The sequence below is a fragment of the Musa acuminata genome, chromosome BXJ1-6 (assembly GCF_036884655.1).
Source record: "Musa acuminata AAA Group cultivar baxijiao chromosome BXJ1-6, Cavendish_Baxijiao_AAA, whole genome shotgun sequence".
In the NCBI taxonomy this organism is placed as follows: Eukaryota; Viridiplantae; Streptophyta; class Magnoliopsida; order Zingiberales; family Musaceae; genus Musa; species Musa acuminata.
The window spans coordinates 15,015,111-15,036,087 of record NC_088332.1 but is presented as its reverse complement, the minus strand read 5'-3'; the positions used below and the strand labels follow the sequence as shown (position 1 = coordinate 15,036,087).

Genomic DNA, 20,977 nt, shown 5'->3' with positions numbered 1-20,977 from the left:
GGGTAGCTTGTGCATCTATTCTTGGTATGTTGTGTTTGCAAAGAGACTGCTGCAGGCTTCTGGTTTAAATAAAGAGTTCTATCTTCGAAACCACTGTGAGTGAAAGCTTCAGTGTGTGCGTCTGTGTATATATATATACAGAGAGAGAGAGAGAGAGAGAGAGAGAGAGAGAGAGAGAGAGAGAGATGTGGTAAGGGTTTCAATTCTTTTAGTTGAGACTATTTCTGGGTCCTATTTCAATATTTTTATTTTTTTAGTATCATAACCCTTTTTCATAGTTGTAAATTTTTTTATTTTGACATAATTTTTGGATCATTTGAGATATTAAATTAATAAATGAGTCAAAATGGTTAGAATTAAGATATATAGAATTGACCACCACAATAACACAAATGTATTTAGATTTGAAGTTGTATATCAAACTCAATACATGTGACTAAAATTTTCAAGTATCAACAATGTGAAACTATTTTTGATCATTTTGCAATCTTCATCTCATATTATATTGGCCCGAAGTAAACTTGTATCAGAATTCCTTTGGTATTATCTTGTGCACTTCCACTTGCATCGGAACAGCAGTTGAAAGTTTTCCCTCATCACCTCCCATGGAATCTATTCGTCCATGTCCCGCTGACACTGCCTTTCGATTATGATCATCTCTATGATCACTACTGCGGCATCTTTCTATTCTTTGGTTTCTCTGGCCTCCATGGCGCCTATGGCTGACATAGATGCTGTCGTTACAAACCCGGAAGCATGAGGTGGACCTGCGGTTAGTAAATGCCTTCAACCCCTCCATTGGTTGTAATACATAATTGGTATGTACATTGCTAAATCAATTACTTGCTCAATCAATTGATGCTTACTGCAATTTCATCACATGGCTGTTGCAAAGTAAAATAAGTAACTTGGAGGTTAATTATATATTATCTCTTGTATTTAGATTCCTTTAGTATTTTGGTTTTTAAGACTTAAAAATTTATTTTAAAATTTGTATAGTTACGAAAGTGAAACATTTAATTTTACTTATCTTAACGTCATTTTTTAATATGAAAACGATAGATAAAAAAATAATTTTAATATCTTAGTTATATTTTCGGTGGTGGTGGATGATAACATTGCTAAGGCCGCGGGTGGCTGTTGTGGTTATGGTTAGTAAGAATGATGTAGTATTCGGTGAAAACATTAGGGACTTATACGACTTCTTGTGGGGGGAGAAGGAGGATGAGGGAGAGCTTCGACGAGAGATGAGGCAAGGGAGAGAAGGATGAGACGATGCATATGCCAATGCTTTTACATTTGTGTTGATGTTGCTTGGGATCGGGAATGCGGGGATACCGAGCATCACTCATCCTTCTCCTCCTTTTGCATCGCTCATCCTTCTTCTCCCCTTGCACATACCTAGCAGCGAAAGGGAAGAAAAAGGATGAGGGATCGAGGAAGGGGGGAAGAAGGATGAGCATCACCCTTCCCCATATCGTTGTCAGCATCGATGCAAATACAAAGTGGTGCCAATGTAGAGGAATACCACCTTTCCCTACATCATTATGGATGCCAATGCAAATATAGAGTGACGTTGCTATACATTTGCATATGTGTGAACACCAATATAGATAATAAGCAATACTCTGTATCTGTATTGGTGCCGATGTAGATGCTGAGTGACGCTCTACATTTGCATCTATGTTAGCATCTATGTAGATGCTGAGAGGCCCTTTTGTCACTTTGCATCTGCATCGGCACCGATATAATTGTCGAACGATGTCGACATAGTTGCAAAGTGTCGATATTTGCATCATTCTCTTTCTCCCTTTCCGCCTCACATCTCATCACCACTTTTTCTTATCCATAACAATCATTTATAGCCCCCCAGCAATGCCATCGTTTATCATCATCGAAAACGTAACTGGAACATTGAAATTATATTGTTGTCTATCGTTTTCATGTCTTTTTTGTATATGCTATATCTTCAGTTAGTAAAACTGATGACGTTAGGATAAATGGAGTTAAATTGTTCACTTTCATAAATATACAAATTTTAGTATAATTTTTTTAAATTAAAAATCGAAATATTAAAGAGGTGGAAGATAATTTTTTAAATCTCTGGCCGATATGCTAATCTTAATCAGCTTGAATGATATGCTAAGGTGCACGAGTTGAACAATTTGTCAAAGGCAAATACCTTCTTTTTTTTCGGGTTGGGAAAGTCAACACAAAATCGATCCTTTTGCAGACCGACCAAAGCACTATAGATCACAAGTTACATCATGCAGCACCAAGAGTTTTGAGAAGGTGAGTTTGCCTCTCCCTTTCTGCTGCTCATCTTAGTCAGACCCCATAACACTGCTCCGTTGATTCACTATCTTAATCGCTACATCAACACCCTGCAACTCCGCGACGCATCATCGACGGCCAGGTGCCGACAAAAAGGCACTCGAGCTTCCTCATTGTGTAGTGGTGGTGTGGCGGCTACCCAAGTTTGAATCCTTCCAACATTTGGAAAATGTCGATAAGCTTGAAGAAGACAAGTGCTGCACATTTCTTCCGTCTGCTACTCCCACCAAGGAGATATCTGATAAAGAATGCCATCGTTTGTCTCCTCGTGAGTTCAGAGCTTCTGCTCAGGCCTTCATGGCACACACATCTTGTGGCCAATCCAACTTGTCATTGTCATGGTAAGCGTGTCCATCTTTTCCGAAAGAAGAGTGACAGCGAGAGGAGGGGGAATTCTGACCATGGGAACCAGTTGCACTAGCGCCACTTCTGTTGACTTAGGCCTAATCTTCATGTTCTCCTTCCCGAAAGCTTTCCGACATCAGTTGTGCTCCATTCTATAATTCCTTATTCACTACTGCTCTCCTCAAGTGCCTTAAGCTGCAATATTGCTTCCGGACCATGTTGAGAGCAAACAAGTGGAGGTCGGTGATGATGAGGTGCGCATGCACTCTTGCATGCAATTGCGCACCGATGTTGGCACACTATTAGTTGCTTGATTAGACGTGGCACTGAATGCTGCTGCATCGATTGATGATGGAGTATACTATAATCTTGATTCAGTCATATAGTGTGCACATGCTTATAAGTACCCAGCTCGTTCATTCACAAAACCTGCAGTAGATCCTTGAGAGTTAACAGATCCAAAGCATAGAAGATGGTTGCTTCCTTCGTGGTGGTGTTGTTCCTGCTAATTGAGCTGCTCATCAGTGGCGCAGAGGCTTTAAGTATGGATTACTACATGATGAGCTGCCCTTTCATGGATCAAATAGTGAGGAACACAGTGAATCAAGCTCTGAGACAGGATCCCACTCTGGCTGCGGGGCTTCTGAGACTGCACTTCCATGACTGTTTCGTCCAGGTAAATCATCATGTAGATTCATCTTACTGGTTCTCTCCATTATGCCCCAAGGACACGTATGTTAGCTGTGAATTGCTTTTGGCTGCATGCAGGGATGTGATGCGTCCGTTCTCATCGATTCCACGGAGGATAACACTGCAGAGAAGGACTCTCCTGCAAACCTAAGTTTACGTGGCTATGAGGTCATAGACACGGCAAAGAAATCCATCGAGGATCAATGTCCAGGAGTCGTCTCATGTGCCGATATCGTCGCAGTGGCAGCTAGAGATGCCGTTTTCTGGGTATGTAAGCAAATTTTTTGGCCACCTCTTCATCTTCTCCATCTGTTACTGGCAGCACTGTTCTTGGTTCTCAGGCTGGTGGCCCCTTCTATGAGATCTCGAAAGGGAGAAAGGATGGGAGAAGGTCCAAAATAGAAGACACGGTCAACCTTCCTGCCCCCACCCTCAACAGCACAGCCCTCATCAAGGTGTTTGATCAGCATGGGTTTGATGCACGGGAGCTGGTGGCTTTGTCCGGTATTCACATACGTCTTCAACTGAGATAATGTCATATATCTGATCGATGAAATGCCACCCATCCTTGTCGTTTCCAGGTGCGCACACTCTGGGCGTTGCGAGGTGTGCGTCGTTCAAGAACCGGCTGAGCAACTTCGACTCCGCCAATGACGTCGACCCGACGCTGGACTCGAGCTTCTCGAGGACGCTGTCGAGAGCGTGCAGCGCCGGCGACGACACGCAGGTGCCGTTCGACAGGACCAGGAACTCCTTCGACACCGGCTACTTCAACGCGCTGCAGAGAAGCATGGGGCTGCTCTCCTCCGACCAAACCCTGTTCACCGACCCTCGCACGCGGCCCGTCGTCAGCGGCTACGCCGCCAACGTGGCCATGTTCTTCCTCGACTTCCAGCAGGCCGTCATCAAGATGGGCTTTCTTGATGTCAAAGAGGGCAGCCAAGGAGAGGTTCGGCTCCACTGCCGCAGGGTCAACTGATGCAACTGCATGAGTTCATGTAACCTTGAGCTGTAGCTGTGTTTGAATACTATAGTATGAGCGGAAGTTATCTGCATCAAGCTATACTACAGATAGAGACTTACGTATCATACATGCTGTTCTGTTGCACTAATTGCATGCATTTGTGGATGCTGAAAATTCAAGGAAGATGGATATGGAATATGGAAGTGGGATCTTTAGAATCAGCATTCCAGCTATGGAGTGGGAGGCATAGAGCATCTCCTGCACTGCTGAAAAGAAGGTTCAACAAGCTCAGTGCACCGATAGTTCAAACCATATACACAAAAAGGAGAAGAGAACTTGTTCACACGTATGATATGAACATTGATTTACAGTGCTTCACTACATATGGAAACAGTATTGCCATGTGCTTCGATGTCTAATATAACTCTTGCTGAAGAATATATGCTCAGTGGTGTGGAAGCCACTGTGCTGATCGAATGCTCTGCAGTGTTTGCGTTAGCATTTTGAGTTGCAAACAGATAAGGATGAAGCGTATGAAGTTGGAACAAATCATTCTACTCTTCTAATTGATAAAATGCTAAATTTTGTTTTTACAGACGATAGATAAACAACGGAGGTAAGATTCGAACTCCACGGAATGTTATAGTTGGAATATTGATAGTAAGGGAACGATGGATGTCGAATTCCACGGAATGCAGGAATGACATCAAGATAATTCAAGGGTATTCTTTTGGATAATTTCATGCTCAACTAAGACCGTAAGCAAGAACTATCGACTCTCATGATTAGATTTCTCGACTTTGCGTCTTGCTCTCTCTATAAAAGCCCATGTCCACCTTTCTTCTCTATCTTCGTTGGAGATATTCGATAGCTTTAGCTTAGTCTCGTGGGAGAAAGAGGCTGTGGTGGTGATGGGTGAGAAGGCAGGAGGGGAGGCGGGGCTGGTGGTGTCGTTCGGGGAGATGCTGATCGACTTCGTGCCGGACGTGGCGGGGGTGTCTCTGGCGGAGTCGCCGGGCTTCCTGAAGGCACCCGGCGGAGCTCCGGCCAACGTCGCCGTCGCCGTGGCCAGGCTCGGCGGCCGCTCCGCCTTTGTTGGAAAGGTAAACTACCACAGTCCGGTGTAGAAGAGTATAAGCCTATTGCCACCTCCAATCGTCACCTCTCGAAGCTGCTGCTGGATCCTCCGATCTTGATCGGACGGCCGAATGAACCCTCTGTTCTCTGTTTTCCTTGTGCCGTTTGCCCTTGTTTTTCTTTCATCTATTTTACGAGATCAAAGAACTTCAAAGAAGTCATTCTTCTTAATGAATGAAAGAAATATACTTCATGAAAGAAATGAGGAAAACTTTCTACTGATGCTTTTTTTGTTTTTGGGCCAGTGCTGCTTAAATCAGTTAAACATAAAAGAAATGCTTACAAGATAAAGGAGTCATTTTTCTAATGAAACCATTAATATTAGCAACATTGCATCACATGTTGAGCAGAGTCTATGGAATTGAACTACATGTGTGAGTGATTCCTTATAACACTAAATTTGAATCTCTCTTTTCCCCTTCCTTTGTAGCTATAAGTTTGGTGTCCATATAATAGCCATTAGTTGATGTTCTCTCTTTGTTATGGTGTCTTGTGATTGCCTAACAAAAGTTTAATATTGTGGTGACAAGCAACTATTCGATATAAGCTACATGATTGAGTCTTTTTGTTTTATAAATCAATAAAAATTCATGTTGACATGAGATCTGATAAAAGTCTTATGATATAACTTGATACAAGCTAATGGTTGAGAAGCTTTTACATAATAATCAGTTGGTGCTCAACTCGACTATACTTCGATATTTTGAGTTTGGAAGCCTCTACTCAAATTGCCAACAAAGTTGCAGGATTTGATAGAATAATTTGCAAAAACCTTAGGTGGTATGTTTGAATGATGGTAAAGAAACTTCAAAAGGGAAAAGGTTTGGCATCCTTATTCTCTTTTTCCTACTTTACGATTTGAGAATATGAGATGATCTTTTTCTTTTCTTTTTACTGTATTCTTTCCTTTCCCTTCCCTTTTTTGCAAATAATTGTAAGAAGATAATTGTAGAATTATTTGAATTCTACAAACACCGATAATTGTATGAAGATGTAATCATTTTCCTTTCCCTTCCCCATTCTGCAAACGTGAATAAACAAGTAAATGTGATTCTTCAGTTCTACCGGAACAAATGTGGAACAATTTGTTTTCAGTTTTTCTTTATTTGAAGCAACTTCTGTCTGAGCATAGGTTTTACGACAGTCAGCACTGCAAACAAATTAAAGTCACAATGATCAGTTTTTATGCCTTAGCTCCGTGACAATGAGATTTCAAATATAGATTTTTCTCTGTTCTTTTTGTGTACATGTAATCTTGAATGACTTATGATCAATATTGATTCCTGTGTCAGTTCCGAGTAAATGATGTTAGACCATTGATCAGTAACTGGACCTTCAAAAGAAGCCTCCATTTTCTTTTCTTTTTGCTGTAGTCTTTGTTGCTGATGAGACAGTTTAATTTTAACAGGCCTTTTCACTTTGTTGTTTCTTTTTTTCTCTTGGGCTTTGTATTCATTTCAATTCTTATGAGGTGAATGGGAATATTATTCCTCTTTGTTAAAGAAATATCACACTATAGCATCAAACTGCAGCATTCAATTTTCCTTGCTATGCAGAGTCAGATCCCATCTCCAGTTGTTTATTCGCATCAACTTTATGTTTGATAATTTTTATTTCTTATATTGTTTTTTTGTTGTGTTTGGAAGTTCATGAGTTATTGAAATTCAATTGAGTTCTCACCCGGCTAAAACCCGAGTCAAATTAAGGCTTCGAACTATTCCAGTTTATTCTCTTATTTTTTTACAGATATGAACTTCTAATAAACATTCCTTAATTTTTAGTAGCATGAATGCAAGATTCATATTCTTCCTTAACCTGAGTCAAACTACGGTTTTGAACTATTCTAGTTTATTCTTTTTTTTTTCGGATGTGAACTTATGGTAAACATTCCTTAATTTTTAGTAGCATGAACGCAAGGTACATATTCTTTCTTAACCTGAGTCAAACCAAGGTTTTGTACTATTCCATTTTATTCTCTTTTTTTTTCAGCTATGAATAAACTTCTGGTAAACATTCCTTCAATTTTTTGTTGTGTAAGCACAAGATTCATATTCTTCTTTGACTTTATTGTATAGTCTTCAGGACTAATCAGATATGTGCTCTATGTATTTTGATCATTTCCCTAGTTTTCGAATTTAAAAGAAAAACTAGAGAGAATGCTTCTTAGTCTTCCCTTGGAAAATTCGGATAATCATACAAAAGAAAAAGAAAAAGATAAAAAGGAATAACAAGAGAAGCTGGAACAAGGAAAGAAAAGATTCCTGATCTTTACACTATTGCTATATTTCAGTATCATCTTTTAGAAGTTCCATAAATCTGTCAAAACCACTGAATCTGATTCCCCATAGCTGATCAAGAGAGTAGCAGTAGTATTTCTTATCATATTAGAATGAAATAGATTCTTTCCTTCTCTTTTCCAATGCTCTAAATCATTGGTATTAGAAATAGATCCCTTTGTGTCACCCATCTCTAGTCAGCTAGCACTCAGATAAAATCTTTTGCAGATGACCGGCAATAATTTAGGTCTAAATATGCCATGAAGCAAAAATGCTTCACTAATCCCCTTCCAAACTGCTATAACTATCACAACTATAGTTGATGATACAAACTTGTGTGTACTCAAGAGAAGTTGAGAAACAAAAGCAACATAAATAGATTAGTCCAACCTTCTTCAATGGTGATAATTACTGAATATTGTAGTGAAAATAAAATGAAATGAAGAAGCAGAATCCATTTTTCGAGGGAAGAATTTACTTCTCATCGAAGCTTCCTCTGAGTTGTTTGTACTAGAGAAACATCAGTTATCTGTATTATTCATCGCAAATTTTATTCCATATAGAAATTGAAGTATTTCCAATTCTAAATGTTCAAAGTATGCATAAACATTATAGTCAACTGAGATGCTTACTGTCGCAGTTTGGTGATGATGAGTTTGGGCACATGCTTGTCGACATACTAGAGGAGAACGGGGTGGATATCGATGGTGTGCTGTTCGATCCTCATGCGCGTACCGCTCTAGCCTTCGTCACCCTCAAGAGGAATGGCGAGCGAGAGTTCATGTTTTACCGCAACCCCAGTGCAGATATGCTCCTGACTGAATCAGAGCTGAACCTTTCCCTCATCAAACGTGCCAAGATATTCCACTACGGCTCCATAAGTCTCATATCTGAGCCCTGCCGATCTGCACATCTTGCTGCCATGCGTGCTGCCAAAGAAGCTGGTGCCCTGCTATCTTATGACCCCAATGCAAGGCTTCCTCTGTGGCCATCGGAGGAGGCTGCTCGTGCTGGCATCAGGAGCATCTGGACTGAAGCTGACTTCATCAAGGTAGTTACAGTATGTGAGAAAAATCTACAAAGGTTTGATCTATACAAGTCTAAACACACATTATATATCAGCTCAGCTATATAGTTAGATATGTAAGAGGATCAGCCCCCAACCTAAATTCCTTGCAGTAATAAGAATAAAAACAGTAGAATAGACAGAAATTTAACTCTACCTGGTTGTCCAAATTCATCTAAAACCTGGCACAGATAACTATTTTCTTATCTGCATTAACAAGTATAGTAATCAGATTTACGTAGATCAGGCAGGTGCAGGTACTTGAAGTTATTGTTGCCATCCTTATATTGATGATAAATGACAATAAGTAGAGAGTTTGTAAGCTTTTATTGTATTTGTCTCCAAACTCGATTAACAAGTACTTTGATCCTGCTTAAATAGGTTACTTATGGACACTCCTAAGCATCTAAATTAATAAAAAGAGTGTATCCAATGCACGAGGCTTCCGTCAATACAGAGTTTGGAGAGGGTCAATATACGCAGCCTTACTTTTAAATATTTGAAGAGGCTGTTTCCATGACATATAATAACATATATCGATAGTGAATTAGTAGTTAACATATATTAATAGTGGTAAAATGAAACTATGAATATCTTTCACCTTAGAGTAGTAGAACTCAAATATCAATTCTCTGTCTGGCTATTTAGATTAACGAATGGATGGATTATGGCAGATTAGTGACGAAGAGGTGGCTTTTCTAACACAAGATGATCCGCAGAGTGAGGAAGTTGTAATGTCACTGTGGTCTGACGGGTTAAAGCTGATGGTTGTCACTGATGGGGAGAAGGGATGCAGATATTTCACTAAGGTATGCTTTCTTTCAAACCCGCTTCTTGGAACATTGCATCAGCTTTCTTTTTGGTCTTGTACTAGTTGAAACGAATGAATCAAGCATGCAATGAATGAATCAAACATGATGTTTGTCTCATACAAAAATTTTTTGTGAGCATTTAGGATTTCAAGGGACGGGTACCAGGATATAGAGTCAACACAGTGGATACTACTGGTGCTGGGGATGCTTTTCTTGGTGCTCTTCTGAACTCCATTGCCAATGACACCTCTCTCTTCCAGGTTTCTTCCTCTGGACCCTCTTAGCTACTCTCAGTCTAGCCTAATTTTGAACTGTATGCACTCTCTCTCTCTAGAATGAGGGGAAGCTGAGGGAGGCACTCAAAGTAGCGAACGCTAGCGGAGCAATCTGCACAACCCGGAAAGGAGCAATTCCAGCCCTTCCAACCATGCCAGCGGCCACAGAACTTGTTGCCAAGGGGAAATGAATGAATAAACCAGGTTTATGTTATAGAGAAAATTCTACGAGTTGGTGATATGTAGCGGTCATGAATCTCATCTCTACATGACAAACTTTCTCTTTCAAAGCACAAATAAAGCACTGGTAAGATCAGTGTTAATAGTTCTCTATATTTGGATGACTATATGCTTTTAGACCACAAGGCTTCTTTTAGTGCCTGGCACTGCACAATGCTCTTAACAACTCACACTAAAAAGACATACTGAAATGACTACTGAGAGAAATCATCTTGAAGGTTTATGAATCTGTCATGACAGATTGAGCTGAGATGGAAAGAGTTTTCTGTGTTTCAAGCATGCATTAAGCTAAAATAACTGAGTCCACTTCTAATTGATTCATGAAAATATAGTCATATCATTCCATGAAACCACAGAAAATGATTGTTAAGTTTCTTCAGTGTTCAGTGGGTGAATACAGTATCTGCAATAACTTATTGAACCTGAATCACCAATAAAAAATATTTATTCTATAATACGTCAGTTCAAATCTTTATCTATTTTTTATATACGAATAAACTTGTTTTATTTTATGGATAAAAATCTTTTTTATTCGAGTCTTTCATCATGATTAATTATTAGATTAGTTCTAATCAAGGTTCGCAATATCGTACCGTACCGATATTTCGATCTGGGCTCGGTACCGGTACAGTACGGTGTACCGAGCGGTACACCCAAGTGTATTGAGCGGTACACCCAAGTGTACCGAGCACTGTAGCACTGCTACAGTGCGGACCGGTACCGGACGATCCACGTACCGCTGGCCTGTCGGACCGGTACGTACCGCCCGTATCGGACGGTACGATTCGATATGACAAACACTGGTTCTAATATCATTTATCATGATTTGACCCCATGAAATAATAGACTATTAGTTTATTGAGTCCGAATGATTCTTAAATTAATAATAATGCATATACCAAGTCCTGAATCAATCTGTATCTTTAGCCACTTCAAGATGTGAGATTGGATTTAGGAGCGTAATGCATGAAAGATTGCTTAGCATTTATTTCGCTTGCTTGCAAAGGATGGTTCATGTTTCAGTACATGGTGAAAGTATGCTACTATTTGCAGGAAGCATTACCTGACGTTGCTTGCTTACATCAATTTAGATGATAGGTTGCAACAGAGATGCTAAGCCTGAGAGACAAGTGATCTGATGTGACTTCAAATACAATATATGTGTAGGTCTCATGATAGAACACATCACTCCTGAAACGAGAAAAAGAGACAACCAGAGAGCTAAAAACATGACACTTCCACAAGGTCTTTAAAACCGAAACAAGCAACTTGAATTATCCCTTAAATCATGTTCTTGCCCTTGTATGACAATACAGTACTCCAATAGAGTAGAAGTTGTAGATGAGTCGTGTTTCTAGTAGGTTTTAGAAAAAATTACTCGAGTAGCATTTCCACATCAACTATGATAAAGCAACCCAGCTTCGATCGGAATGGTGCAGCATGACAGTCATCTGATGGAAATAACACAGCTCAATCGAGAAAGATTATCATGGATGAGCTGCGATTGTCATTCTTCAGCAGCACTAGCAGCACTTAGATCCACGCTGAGATCAAGAGTCTGCAATGAAAAAAAGGCTGTAAGAACTAGTTCGGCACAATCACAAAATATATCCATGACGACTTAAGATTAGACTTCAAAATTATGAAATATGAAAGCAACACTGAGCACTCCACAGGAGCTACATAACATCAAGAAAATTTCTAGATATCGAGCTGAAGGGTGAGAACAAGAAGGCCAGAGCATTTGATTTAAAATCCGAGTAGATATCTGGCCAAGAAAAATCCAGAGATATAAATAATAGTTGCAAAGCAGCTTGAAAACTGTGGGAAACTGTGGGTGCTGTCATTGTTCAGTCATGCCAACGCCTTCTTTTAATGTCACTGGATTTCAAACAACAAACACGGTTAATGTGGCAATAGAGCGAAAGGTTGGGGTTTCCTGCACAGCTTATGCCAGCCGCAGGTTTGGAGGATACTGTAATCACTTGTCAAACCATGGTCAAGTACCGTGTAGTGTGCATGATATGTGTTGGCATGGCGTCACATTGCATGATATGCACAATGAGCATCATCACACAGACAGCAGCATTTTTTAAGGTGATGGTGTAAGTGATCATGCTAGGCATGATTAATGAAGCCATCATTGAATAGGAAACATGGTTACTCCCATTGGATTAGGGCTTCAAGCATGACCTGTTTGGCCAGTTTGTGATACCGAGGCTTACACTATACATCATCAGGCTAACATCAACATGCCTTCAAGGAGATTAATACTAGCAACTGTCAACTGGGTACCAAAGCATTAATATCACATAAAGACAAAGACCATGCTCAGAAACTGAAATAAATAGAACAATACAAAACCATTACCTTTCCAGTGATCATGGTATACATGGACAGCACGTCCATGACGGTTGACTCAAAATGGGTTGTAGCATCATAACTCTGCAAATATTGGACTATGTTAAAAGGTGGCCAATTTGAGTTGAGAAACACTATGAGGTAACTAAGAATGCATCTTCGACGCTTACAGTTGAGATGAAGCAATTATCCAGCGAGGGTTCGTTGACAGGCTCATATATGTCATAAGTCTCAAAAAATAGCTCATCCACAGGCCCAAGAAGATCAATCCCAGGCTTTAGTTCCACTTCTGGCCTATCAGTCTCAGCTTCTGTTGAGACAAAGGCGATAAACTTCCCTTTGGGGGCAACGTTATGCGAGTAAGAACAACAAAATAGATACCTGTTGAACCACAAGATATGGAATGAAGAAACACAATACACCTTGAACAAAAAGAAAAAAAAAAGAAGACCAAAAAGAATTCTCTGCATATGATGTAAAAAATGATATGCTTCTAGATAACATACATGTCAGACTTGCGTCCAAGTTGCTTCTGTGGCAATATAACCTGTGCTGAATGAGACTCATCGGTATTTGGGATCGGATGGCTCATAATGGCAATCGCCCTTGCAACCTTTCCCACCTTCCTAACCTATCCATTGAAAGTTTAGTAAAGATGTTATTGAACTTTGGAAATCTTATCAGCAGCAAATATTCATTCAAGCAGCAGTTCCTTGCACACAGTACAGTCCTGTTAAATTTACCATCAAATATAGAACAATTCCATTTCAATGTGAAAATAATGGAACCTTACCTTGTTTGGTAGGTACGAAGGGTCACAAACAACTTTCTTGCATCGAGCTGTTTCTCCTTCAGATGTCACACCACAAGCTTTTCCTTCCATATCAAATTCGACCTGGACAAGGTTGAGGAATGTTAGCTATGATAAAGCATGAAACTATGGTAATACTACATCAATAAATATGACAGTCTGGTTGTTTTCTGCTTCCATAATCTTTAACACAATGAAAAGCATGCAGTGATGCAAATGGCTACCTTGCATTCTAGTTTATTCAACATGTATGTCCCACCATAAACAGCACTAAGGCGCGCAAAAGCCTGTAATTCCAGCAAAAACTCGAGAATCAGAAAAATATTTTCTCAATGTCTAAGAAAGTGAATGACTAACCTGTGGTAACTCCCCTAATCCATACAAAGGGTATATGTATGGTGAGCCTCCTTGGAAACGAGCTAAAGATTCTTCATATAACTGTTACATATAGAAACCAACATTAGTTTTAGCAGCATGCCACAACGAAAAAATAAAAAACCAAGTGAGTTTATGAATGATAATTAGCAGTTCTTGCTTATATACAAGAACAATGATAAAGAAGCACACACGCATTGATATGGAATTGTCTTGACCTGACCTGACCTGACCTGAGATGACTAACTCATCAATTTGATAAACTTCGAACTATGTGGTCCAAACTACTTAATCCCAAGTTAACCAACACATCTAACCCTATAGACTTGCTTAATTCTCCTCTTTAATTCAATGTGGGACTAAACTATCAGATCACAATCTCCCCAATCTAAGACTTGATGTCCTCATCAAGATCTTAATATAACCCAGAATCAAACTAATGCATTCGAGGCTCGACCCAATGGTGGCTCCATATGTACCTCCAGCCTCATCCACATGTATCCTCTTTTACTTGTGTCCCTTACCATGTCCAATACTAGATCCATTCTGACACTATTTGTTGAGTCTGCCCTATGAACCAACTCAGTACTTCCAAATCTGATACAGAACAAGACTACAGTGTACCTAGCAATAACATGACAGATACATGCACATAGTAGATGGGAAGGCCAGCAAAGATGAAACTGACAAGAAAACGTTGATTGTGTTAAAGAAGCACAAATTAACAGCTGCAAAACCCTCGAAGAGTGGTCTCTGTAAGTCAGAATAAACAAGCATGAAAAACCTTCTGGTTATTGGTTTGTGTTGAATCTGAATGATGAAGAGATTCAAGATATATAGCATAGAGTTTTTGTGGAAGATTGAATACGGATAATTTGTAATCCATTTATTAATTCATAAAATAGTAATTTTTACTGTTCAGAAATAAAAATTGAACACACTGTTTACTAGAAGTTGCCCAAATAGAGGTCAGTATTTAACTTCTAAAGAATTTTTAAAAAAGTCCATCACAAGCAGCATTTACCTTAATCCTTTTCACAGTATCAAGTGCAGGCTCATTTAGATACCAATCATCTCGATGAAGAGCCAAGGCATGGCCAATAAAATCAACAGTGTTATCATCCAAACCATATTTTCTGACCAACAAAAAAAATTTTCATAGTTAATTGCTAGTGGAAGGACTAGGAAGATTGTTGTGATAGAAACAGATAATTGAGTAGATGTTTTATAATAAAACAGACCTAATAATCAAATAATGGACCTCTGGAACAAGGCACTGAAGCAATAATTTTTAACAATGAATAAAAAACCATGATCCAGAAAAAAAAATATAGATTTATTGCAAGACAGAGAATGTTATAGCCAAATGTCCATTTATTGATAATAACCATAATGTAAAATATGGAAAGGGTTCTATTTAATTTAGAATTGGACTCTTGATTGATTGAATTCTAATTTAGTTATTTTAGGATTTTTGATCCAGTGTAGGAGTCAGCTATACCCTCTATAAATTCCCTAGCAAACCACTCTCTTCTAAATCTTTCTCGTATGTTGAAGAGAGTGTGGCCACATGAAAGGGTATTAGCATTGCCATAAGGAGTTCTCGACCTAGAAATCTTATTTCTTTTCCATTGATTCCCCACATCTTGCATGATTTTTATTTGATTTGTTGATCAAACAATGTTACTGGATTAAGAGAGTATTCTCATTGTTAGATTACCCCTTCTTTTCAACATCTCCTGCACTTGTGATGTAGGATGTGTTTGCGATGAAAAGAATTTCCTACCAATGGAATAAAAAATGCAATAAACCATAAGAGAATACCCACGAGATAAATTCTTTTGTCGTCACTCTTGTAAGGTCCAATCCTTCATGCGTTTTTGGATCACTTTCATCATAATTTTGGACGTAAATGAAGAATTTTCGAGCTCGCCGCTTCTCAAACAACCCCATCAATGGAGATTTCAATGCCTCCATATCAGTGGCAGGAACCTTGTGGATCTGTTCCAATCACAAAGGAGCAGCAGATGTTGGATGTAAGCTTCTTCAGAAGCCAACAAATGTGAAATTACAACATAATGATGACAGCAGAAAGGAAAAAGACGAGTGATACCTTTCCCTTATTAAAGACATAGCTCCCATCCACAGCTTTGAAAGACAGATACTTTGTGACATCAGTATGTATAAGTGTGCGTACCAAAGTACCATTAGCCATCATAAACTAGCCACATAAAGATTAATAGGTTACAAGATCAACAACAATAAAAACATGCATGGATCAATAAAATAGTTTGAGCACCAAAAATGATTTCATTGTCTTTATCAAATAATTCCATCAAATAATAAAACATTCCTTAAGAGTTCAAAATTTGGTTAAAATTTTAATTAGTGAAAGTAAGGCTCTAGTACATATGGTCTACTATCTAATATATGAAATAAAAGGAAAATCACCAGCAGAGATAAAGACCAAAAAATAAGATATATTTAGACACGCTTCGTGCATGGATGATAGTCAGAGGCTTCTATTTACAAATTTTATATTGTTCTTGGCCGTAACATATTAGAAGCTATAGCAACCCATACTATGTGATATAAAAATACCCTTGAACAACAGTTCAAGCATCTTAAATGCTGAGCCATATTTGTGTAATGCAAACCTTTCAACATTTGTTAAGATTTGTCATACGAATTGTACTCCACCAATGTTTCTTTTTCAGGGAAAACTTCTAACAGATGGCCGAGTGCAGTAGGTTTGCATCAATGCATAGTTTGGGAAGGGTCAATGCATATAACCTTTCCTCAAGTAGAGATGTTTTTGGATAACGCAAATCCTATTGACTAAAACTTACTTCAAGTTTCTACCATGCTCCACAGATTTACTTTCCCTATACTTCAAGTTTTATAAGCAGCCATTTCTGCACCTAAAGTCTGCTTTTGCCTTTGCATCTTTGAATCAACCTTTGTCTGTGAACATTTTGTTGCTGCATAACTGGATTTGTTCCTTGGTACCACTGATGCACATGACATGCATTCAGAAAATGTCTTATGCTTTTTTTTTCCTTTTATTGTGGGGGTGAGACAAAACAGCAGGCGCTGCATTGCTGCTATTTATCATGGAATTTAGACAATTTATCCAAACTATGTGATATAAAGTACAGCTCAAAGTAAAAACTAAATTTCATTATTTAAGCAGTTATTCTGTCCTTTTATCATGATGATGTTCTTTAATAAATGGAAATGAAAAAACTTAAATGATTAGAACTAGTTGATCCCAGAAGCACTAATAATGTGTCTACATGATGAAAAAGAACCCCCATTATATTGGCAGATCCCACACGTTGGATCAGGTTGAGCTTACACTTACACTCTTGCTTGTTTCCTTATTTTGTGATATAACATTATCTCTTAAATTTTCGTGTTTCTTCTACAACCAGCAGCAACATCATCCGAACTAGCCATAATAAAGTGTTTGCTGTCATAAATGTTCTTCTATCATATTAACCATCTAATATTTTGCCACTTCAGATTGGTACTTCTGTAAGGATGCTCTTAAAGGGCATTCAACGTGTGAAAGAAAGTTTGCAAGTGCTTAAGTTCAAAAACCAATACCTTAGCCTTCATCTCATTTCATATCATAGTCCAGGTTATTCTACTGATGAACCAAAAATTGTATAGGAAACAACATAAGGTAAGAACTAAGGCATAATGTGTATGTGTATATATGTAAAAGCAAAAGTTGATTTTTCCTTGTTGAATGATTATGAATATCAGTCCCTTCGGAGACAATCAGTAATATTTAATCAAACGTGTTATAAACAAGATATAGAGGGGAAGCTTTGGCATCATGGTTAGGTTGCTCCCTTCACAAGCAGGGTTAAAGTGGAAAAAGACAAAAAAAAAAAAAGCCTCCCTGCAAACAGGGGTAAAGATGCATACATTGTCCCTCGAACTTTGCAATGGCATGAATTTCATACATTGTACCACCTTTTCTTTATTCTTTTATTTCATACAAAAACAATGCTAATCTCTGTTGTGATTGTAACACCAAAGCTTAGGAAACGAACAGAGGAACAAACCTTTGGAATCATGTCGACATTGTAATCTCTGCTAGGTCCAAGTTGTGCTGGAGGTTTATCACTACCTCTGAACCTTTTCCAGAGCTACGAAAGAATATAACAATTTATTAATTACCCGGAAAATGTAAGATATCTAATACCCTATTATTTCTCATTGCAAATACAACTCTAGAATGAAAATAAAAAAAGGGTATTAGACACCGATCACAAAATACATTCAATCTCCTTTTCTTCATGATTTTTGGATACAAAAACAACACCAAATAATAGCTATCTTTTTCTACTTTAAAAGATCTGAAAATCATCATTTGTTTTCATCTAAAGGTGAAATGACTTCTCTTTTATCAACTAAAGCTTTCTATCTAGCAAAGGTACATAAGATGAATGAGAGGATTTGAGAAACAATGACAGTGACATATTCAAGCAGGTCCAAATGTTGGACAGGTTTATGATCTAAAGCATTGAATGTAATGAGTTTCAGATTCATGCCTGGATGAGATTAAGTGATGTTGACTCTCCTCCATAATATTCGTTTCTATCCATATGTAGGACCTGTTAACAGATGCGAGTAAATTTGTTTCAGAAAATAATAAAATGATGCTAACAAAAAAAAAACAATGAGAATTTAAAAGCATATCATGATTTCTCAGCAGAAGATCTACACATTTTTACCATACAAAATTTACAAACATAACATTTTTATCAAAAGCTATGCCTAGTATTATCTCAAATCTCTCTGTGAATAACACTGTCTACAATCAGCAGGGTAATTCCAAAACATATGACAATGGATTTCCCAATAACCAGTACGAAAAGAATTTTGGAAAGTGGTTTATGATATTGCTCAGATCGACACATAATCAAAGTAACAAGGATTTCCAGTGACATTTAAGTGAGTTGAGCACTAATTATAACAATTTCATTAAAACTCCAATTAGTTTTCTTAGTAGTTCATATGTTTGATGAAAACATTATTCAAAATTTCTTTTAAGAATTCAAGATCTAGTCGAAATGGTCAGGGCTAACTTACTTGAGATTAGACACCACTGCAATCCAAAAACTAACGTACTTAGTTGTGGGCCAAGCCTATCATATGTCACATGACTCTTCCAATCCTTAACAAAATGGGATCATTCTTAGTCCATTTCTTTTTCATTCCATGTCCATGAATATTTTCAACATCTTCCCTTTCATTTGTGGCTTGTTTACCTTTGCCTTTCTCTTGCTCTCAAGGGTTCATACTCATTCATATATTTTGAGCACTATGAAGTGATTTACTCATCTATGTTGACCGTTACGATATGCCTCATCTTTACTCAATCAAGCCACAGCTTGACATGGGTTATCTAATCCATCTGGCTCACTTGATCAGCCTAACTTAGCTTCAGTCACTTTCTATAATTTTCGACTCATTCAGCTGTTGTGGCACAACTCATCTTTTTTCAGCCTAGACACAGTTAGACATGGGCTATCTAACCCTTAAGGATCACTCGATCAACCTAACTTAGCTTCAGTCACTTTCTACAATTTCCATCTCATTCAGCTATTGCGATGTGACTCGTCTTTGCTCAATCAAACCACATCTTGACTTAAGTTACCTACCCATCTGGTTCACTTGATCAATCCGACTTAACCTCACTCACTTTCTTCAATTTTTGTTTCATTCAGATCAATTTTTTGTTCATTTGGCTATGTCACTATGTTAGAATGTTTTTTAAGATTTTGAGCCCTAGTGGAATTGGTCAAAACTAACACATACGAGATTGAACACCAATACAACTCAAATGCTTAAGCTATTAGATTGTGGGTCGAACCCATTATGTGTCACCTGACTCTGCTAGTTGTTTACGATGTATAACTATTTGTCAGTCCATCTTTTTCATTTCAAACACATGACTTTATTCAACAAACAGGAAGTAAATACAATCATTTGTCAAGAGGGCAATCCTTCGCATAAAAGTAAGCTTGCTCCGTAGCATCGAAATCCAAGAACGAATCTTGATCTCAGAAACAGGATACTAGCCTGCTGATGGGCGTGAGTGGCATTGAAATTGGACGATCAAGTGAAACCCTTAAGAACAAATGAGATCAGGCGACAATAATCCCACTTCAACAATAAAGACAAAGAAACAACGTGTACTTGACATCAAAATTAGAAGCAGGGCACTCGGCAGTACACATCAGAATTCACCCTTCCAAAGTCATTTCTGCGACTTAACGAAACAACAACAGAATAAGCAGAAAGAAGCACCAACCCACATGCGGAAAAGAGTATAAAAGAACATATTATAGAATCTGAAACGCAGGTCGAGACCAAGAAAACAAGAAACCGAAGAACAAAATTTGATCACAGAAACGGAGTCTAGCCAACCGATAGGCGTCGGCAGCATCGATATCGGACGATCGAGTGAAACCCCCGTGAACAAATGAGATGAGGAGACAAAAAATCACACTTAAACAATAAAGTCAAAGAAGCAACATATAGTCCAGACCAAAGTTCGAAGCATCGCACTCAGCGGAACACATCAAGATCCAACCTTTCGGTCAGTTCAGCTACTTAACGAAGCAACAAATAACATGCAGAAAGAATCACCAACCTATATGCAGAAAAGACCAAAAAAATAAAACAGATTCCAGAATAGGAAACGCAGGTCGAGACCAAGAAAACAAGATCGAAGAAACGGGATCCCAGCCAGCCGAAAATCCAAATGAGATCAGGAGAAGGGCGGGTCAAGAGGAGACCTTGAGGCCGTCGACTGAGAGGAGGCCACTGAGGATGCACTCCTTCAGCCCGGTCCCCAGGACGATCACGTCGTACTCCTCATCCATGGCGAGAACGGGATACCACCGAGGTAGGGCGAGGGCTGGAGATCTATCTGCGAGAGATTGAAGGGGGGATAAAAGGGAAAAGGAAGGAGACAACAATACGAGAACACAGGGAAATATGCCTTCCTCGAGGAGGAAGTCTACCCCGGAGAGGAGTAGATTTTTATATATTTAATAGAAACAATTTTTCTTAGGACAAATAATGTCGGACATAATCCCCCTTTAAATAATTAAAATTTATCCACACTCTAAATATCAGTATATTTTTTTACGGAATGGTACCTCAGATATTCGTTTTTTTTTTTTTATCTATGTGAGTTTTCTTTTTTACTTACATGAAATATTATATTTGATAATTATTATATTTTTAATTTTATATATATATATAT

The 20,977-nt window shown here is 38.4% G+C and overlaps 3 protein-coding genes across 3 annotated transcripts; 2 read left to right on the top strand and 1 right to left on the bottom strand.

Annotated features, from left to right (window-relative positions):
- The first annotated feature begins 3,107 nt into the window (after nt 1–3,107).
- LOC135676473 (peroxidase 47-like) lies at nt 3,108–4,458 on the top strand. The gene is made up of 4 exons (XM_065187683.1): nt 3,108–3,355; nt 3,448–3,636; nt 3,711–3,873; nt 3,951–4,458. Exons 1-4 carry the CDS (start codon nt 3,152–3,154, stop codon nt 4,346–4,348), a joined length of 954 nt encoding a protein of 317 aa, XP_065043755.1. The 5' UTR covers nt 3,108–3,151; the 3' UTR covers nt 4,349–4,458.
- A 729-nt stretch (nt 4,459–5,187) lies between these two features.
- On the top strand, nt 5,188–10,232 carry LOC135676472 (fructokinase-2-like). Its single transcript, XM_065187682.1, has 5 exons — nt 5,188–5,436; nt 8,387–8,797; nt 9,487–9,621; nt 9,768–9,884; nt 9,959–10,232. The coding sequence occupies exons 1-5, from the start codon at nt 5,245–5,247 to the stop codon at nt 10,088–10,090; spliced, it is 987 nt and encodes a 328-aa protein (XP_065043754.1). The 5' UTR covers nt 5,188–5,244; the 3' UTR covers nt 10,091–10,232.
- Nucleotides 10,233–11,387: 1,155 nt separating this feature from the next.
- On the bottom strand, nt 11,388–20,724 carry LOC135676471 (guanosine nucleotide diphosphate dissociation inhibitor 2-like). The gene is made up of 13 exons (XM_065187680.1): nt 20,505–20,724; nt 18,252–18,314; nt 17,763–17,846; nt 15,800–15,907; nt 15,515–15,687; nt 14,711–14,822; nt 13,669–13,749; nt 13,536–13,598; nt 13,294–13,395; nt 13,007–13,131; nt 12,671–12,881; nt 12,510–12,584; nt 11,388–11,697 (listed from the first exon to the last, which is right to left on the bottom strand). Exons 1-13 carry the CDS (start codon nt 20,589–20,591, stop codon nt 11,647–11,649), a joined length of 1,335 nt encoding a protein of 444 aa, XP_065043752.1. The 5' UTR covers nt 20,592–20,724; the 3' UTR covers nt 11,388–11,646.
- Between the last annotated feature and the right edge of the window lie 253 nt (nt 20,725–20,977).

Excerpts from the sequence above, each read along its gene's own strand:
- LOC135676472 (XM_065187682.1), top strand. The coding sequence starts at position 5,245 with ATGGGTGAGAAGGCAGGAGGGGAGGCGGGGCTGGTGGTGTCGTTCGGG. Across the intron at positions 8,798-9,486 it reads CTGAAGCTGACTTCATCAAG|ATTAGTGACGAAGAGGTGGC; the intron begins GTAGTTACAGTA and ends GGATTATGGCAG. Across the intron at positions 9,622-9,767 it reads GATGCAGATATTTCACTAAG|GATTTCAAGGGACGGGTACC; the intron begins GTATGCTTTCTT and ends GTGAGCATTTAG.
- LOC135676473 (XM_065187683.1), top strand. The coding sequence starts at position 3,152 with ATGGTTGCTTCCTTCGTGGTGGTGTTGTTCCTGCTAATTGAGCTGCTC. Across the intron at positions 3,356-3,447 it reads TCCATGACTGTTTCGTCCAG|GGATGTGATGCGTCCGTTCT; the intron begins GTAAATCATCAT and ends GGCTGCATGCAG. Across the intron at positions 3,637-3,710 it reads CTAGAGATGCCGTTTTCTGG|GCTGGTGGCCCCTTCTATGA; the intron begins GTATGTAAGCAA and ends CTTGGTTCTCAG.
- LOC135676471 (XM_065187680.1), bottom strand. The coding sequence starts at position 20,591 with ATGGATGAGGAGTACGACGTGATCGTCCTGGGGACCGGGCTGAAGGAG. Across the intron at positions 13,599-13,668 it reads GATTAGGGGAGTTACCACAG|GCTTTTGCGCGCCTTAGTGC; the intron begins GTTAGTCATTCA and ends CTGGAATTACAG. Across the intron at positions 12,882-13,006 it reads CTTGGACGCAAGTCTGACAT|GTATCTATTTTGTTGTTCTT; the intron begins GTATGTTATCTA and ends GTGGTTCAACAG.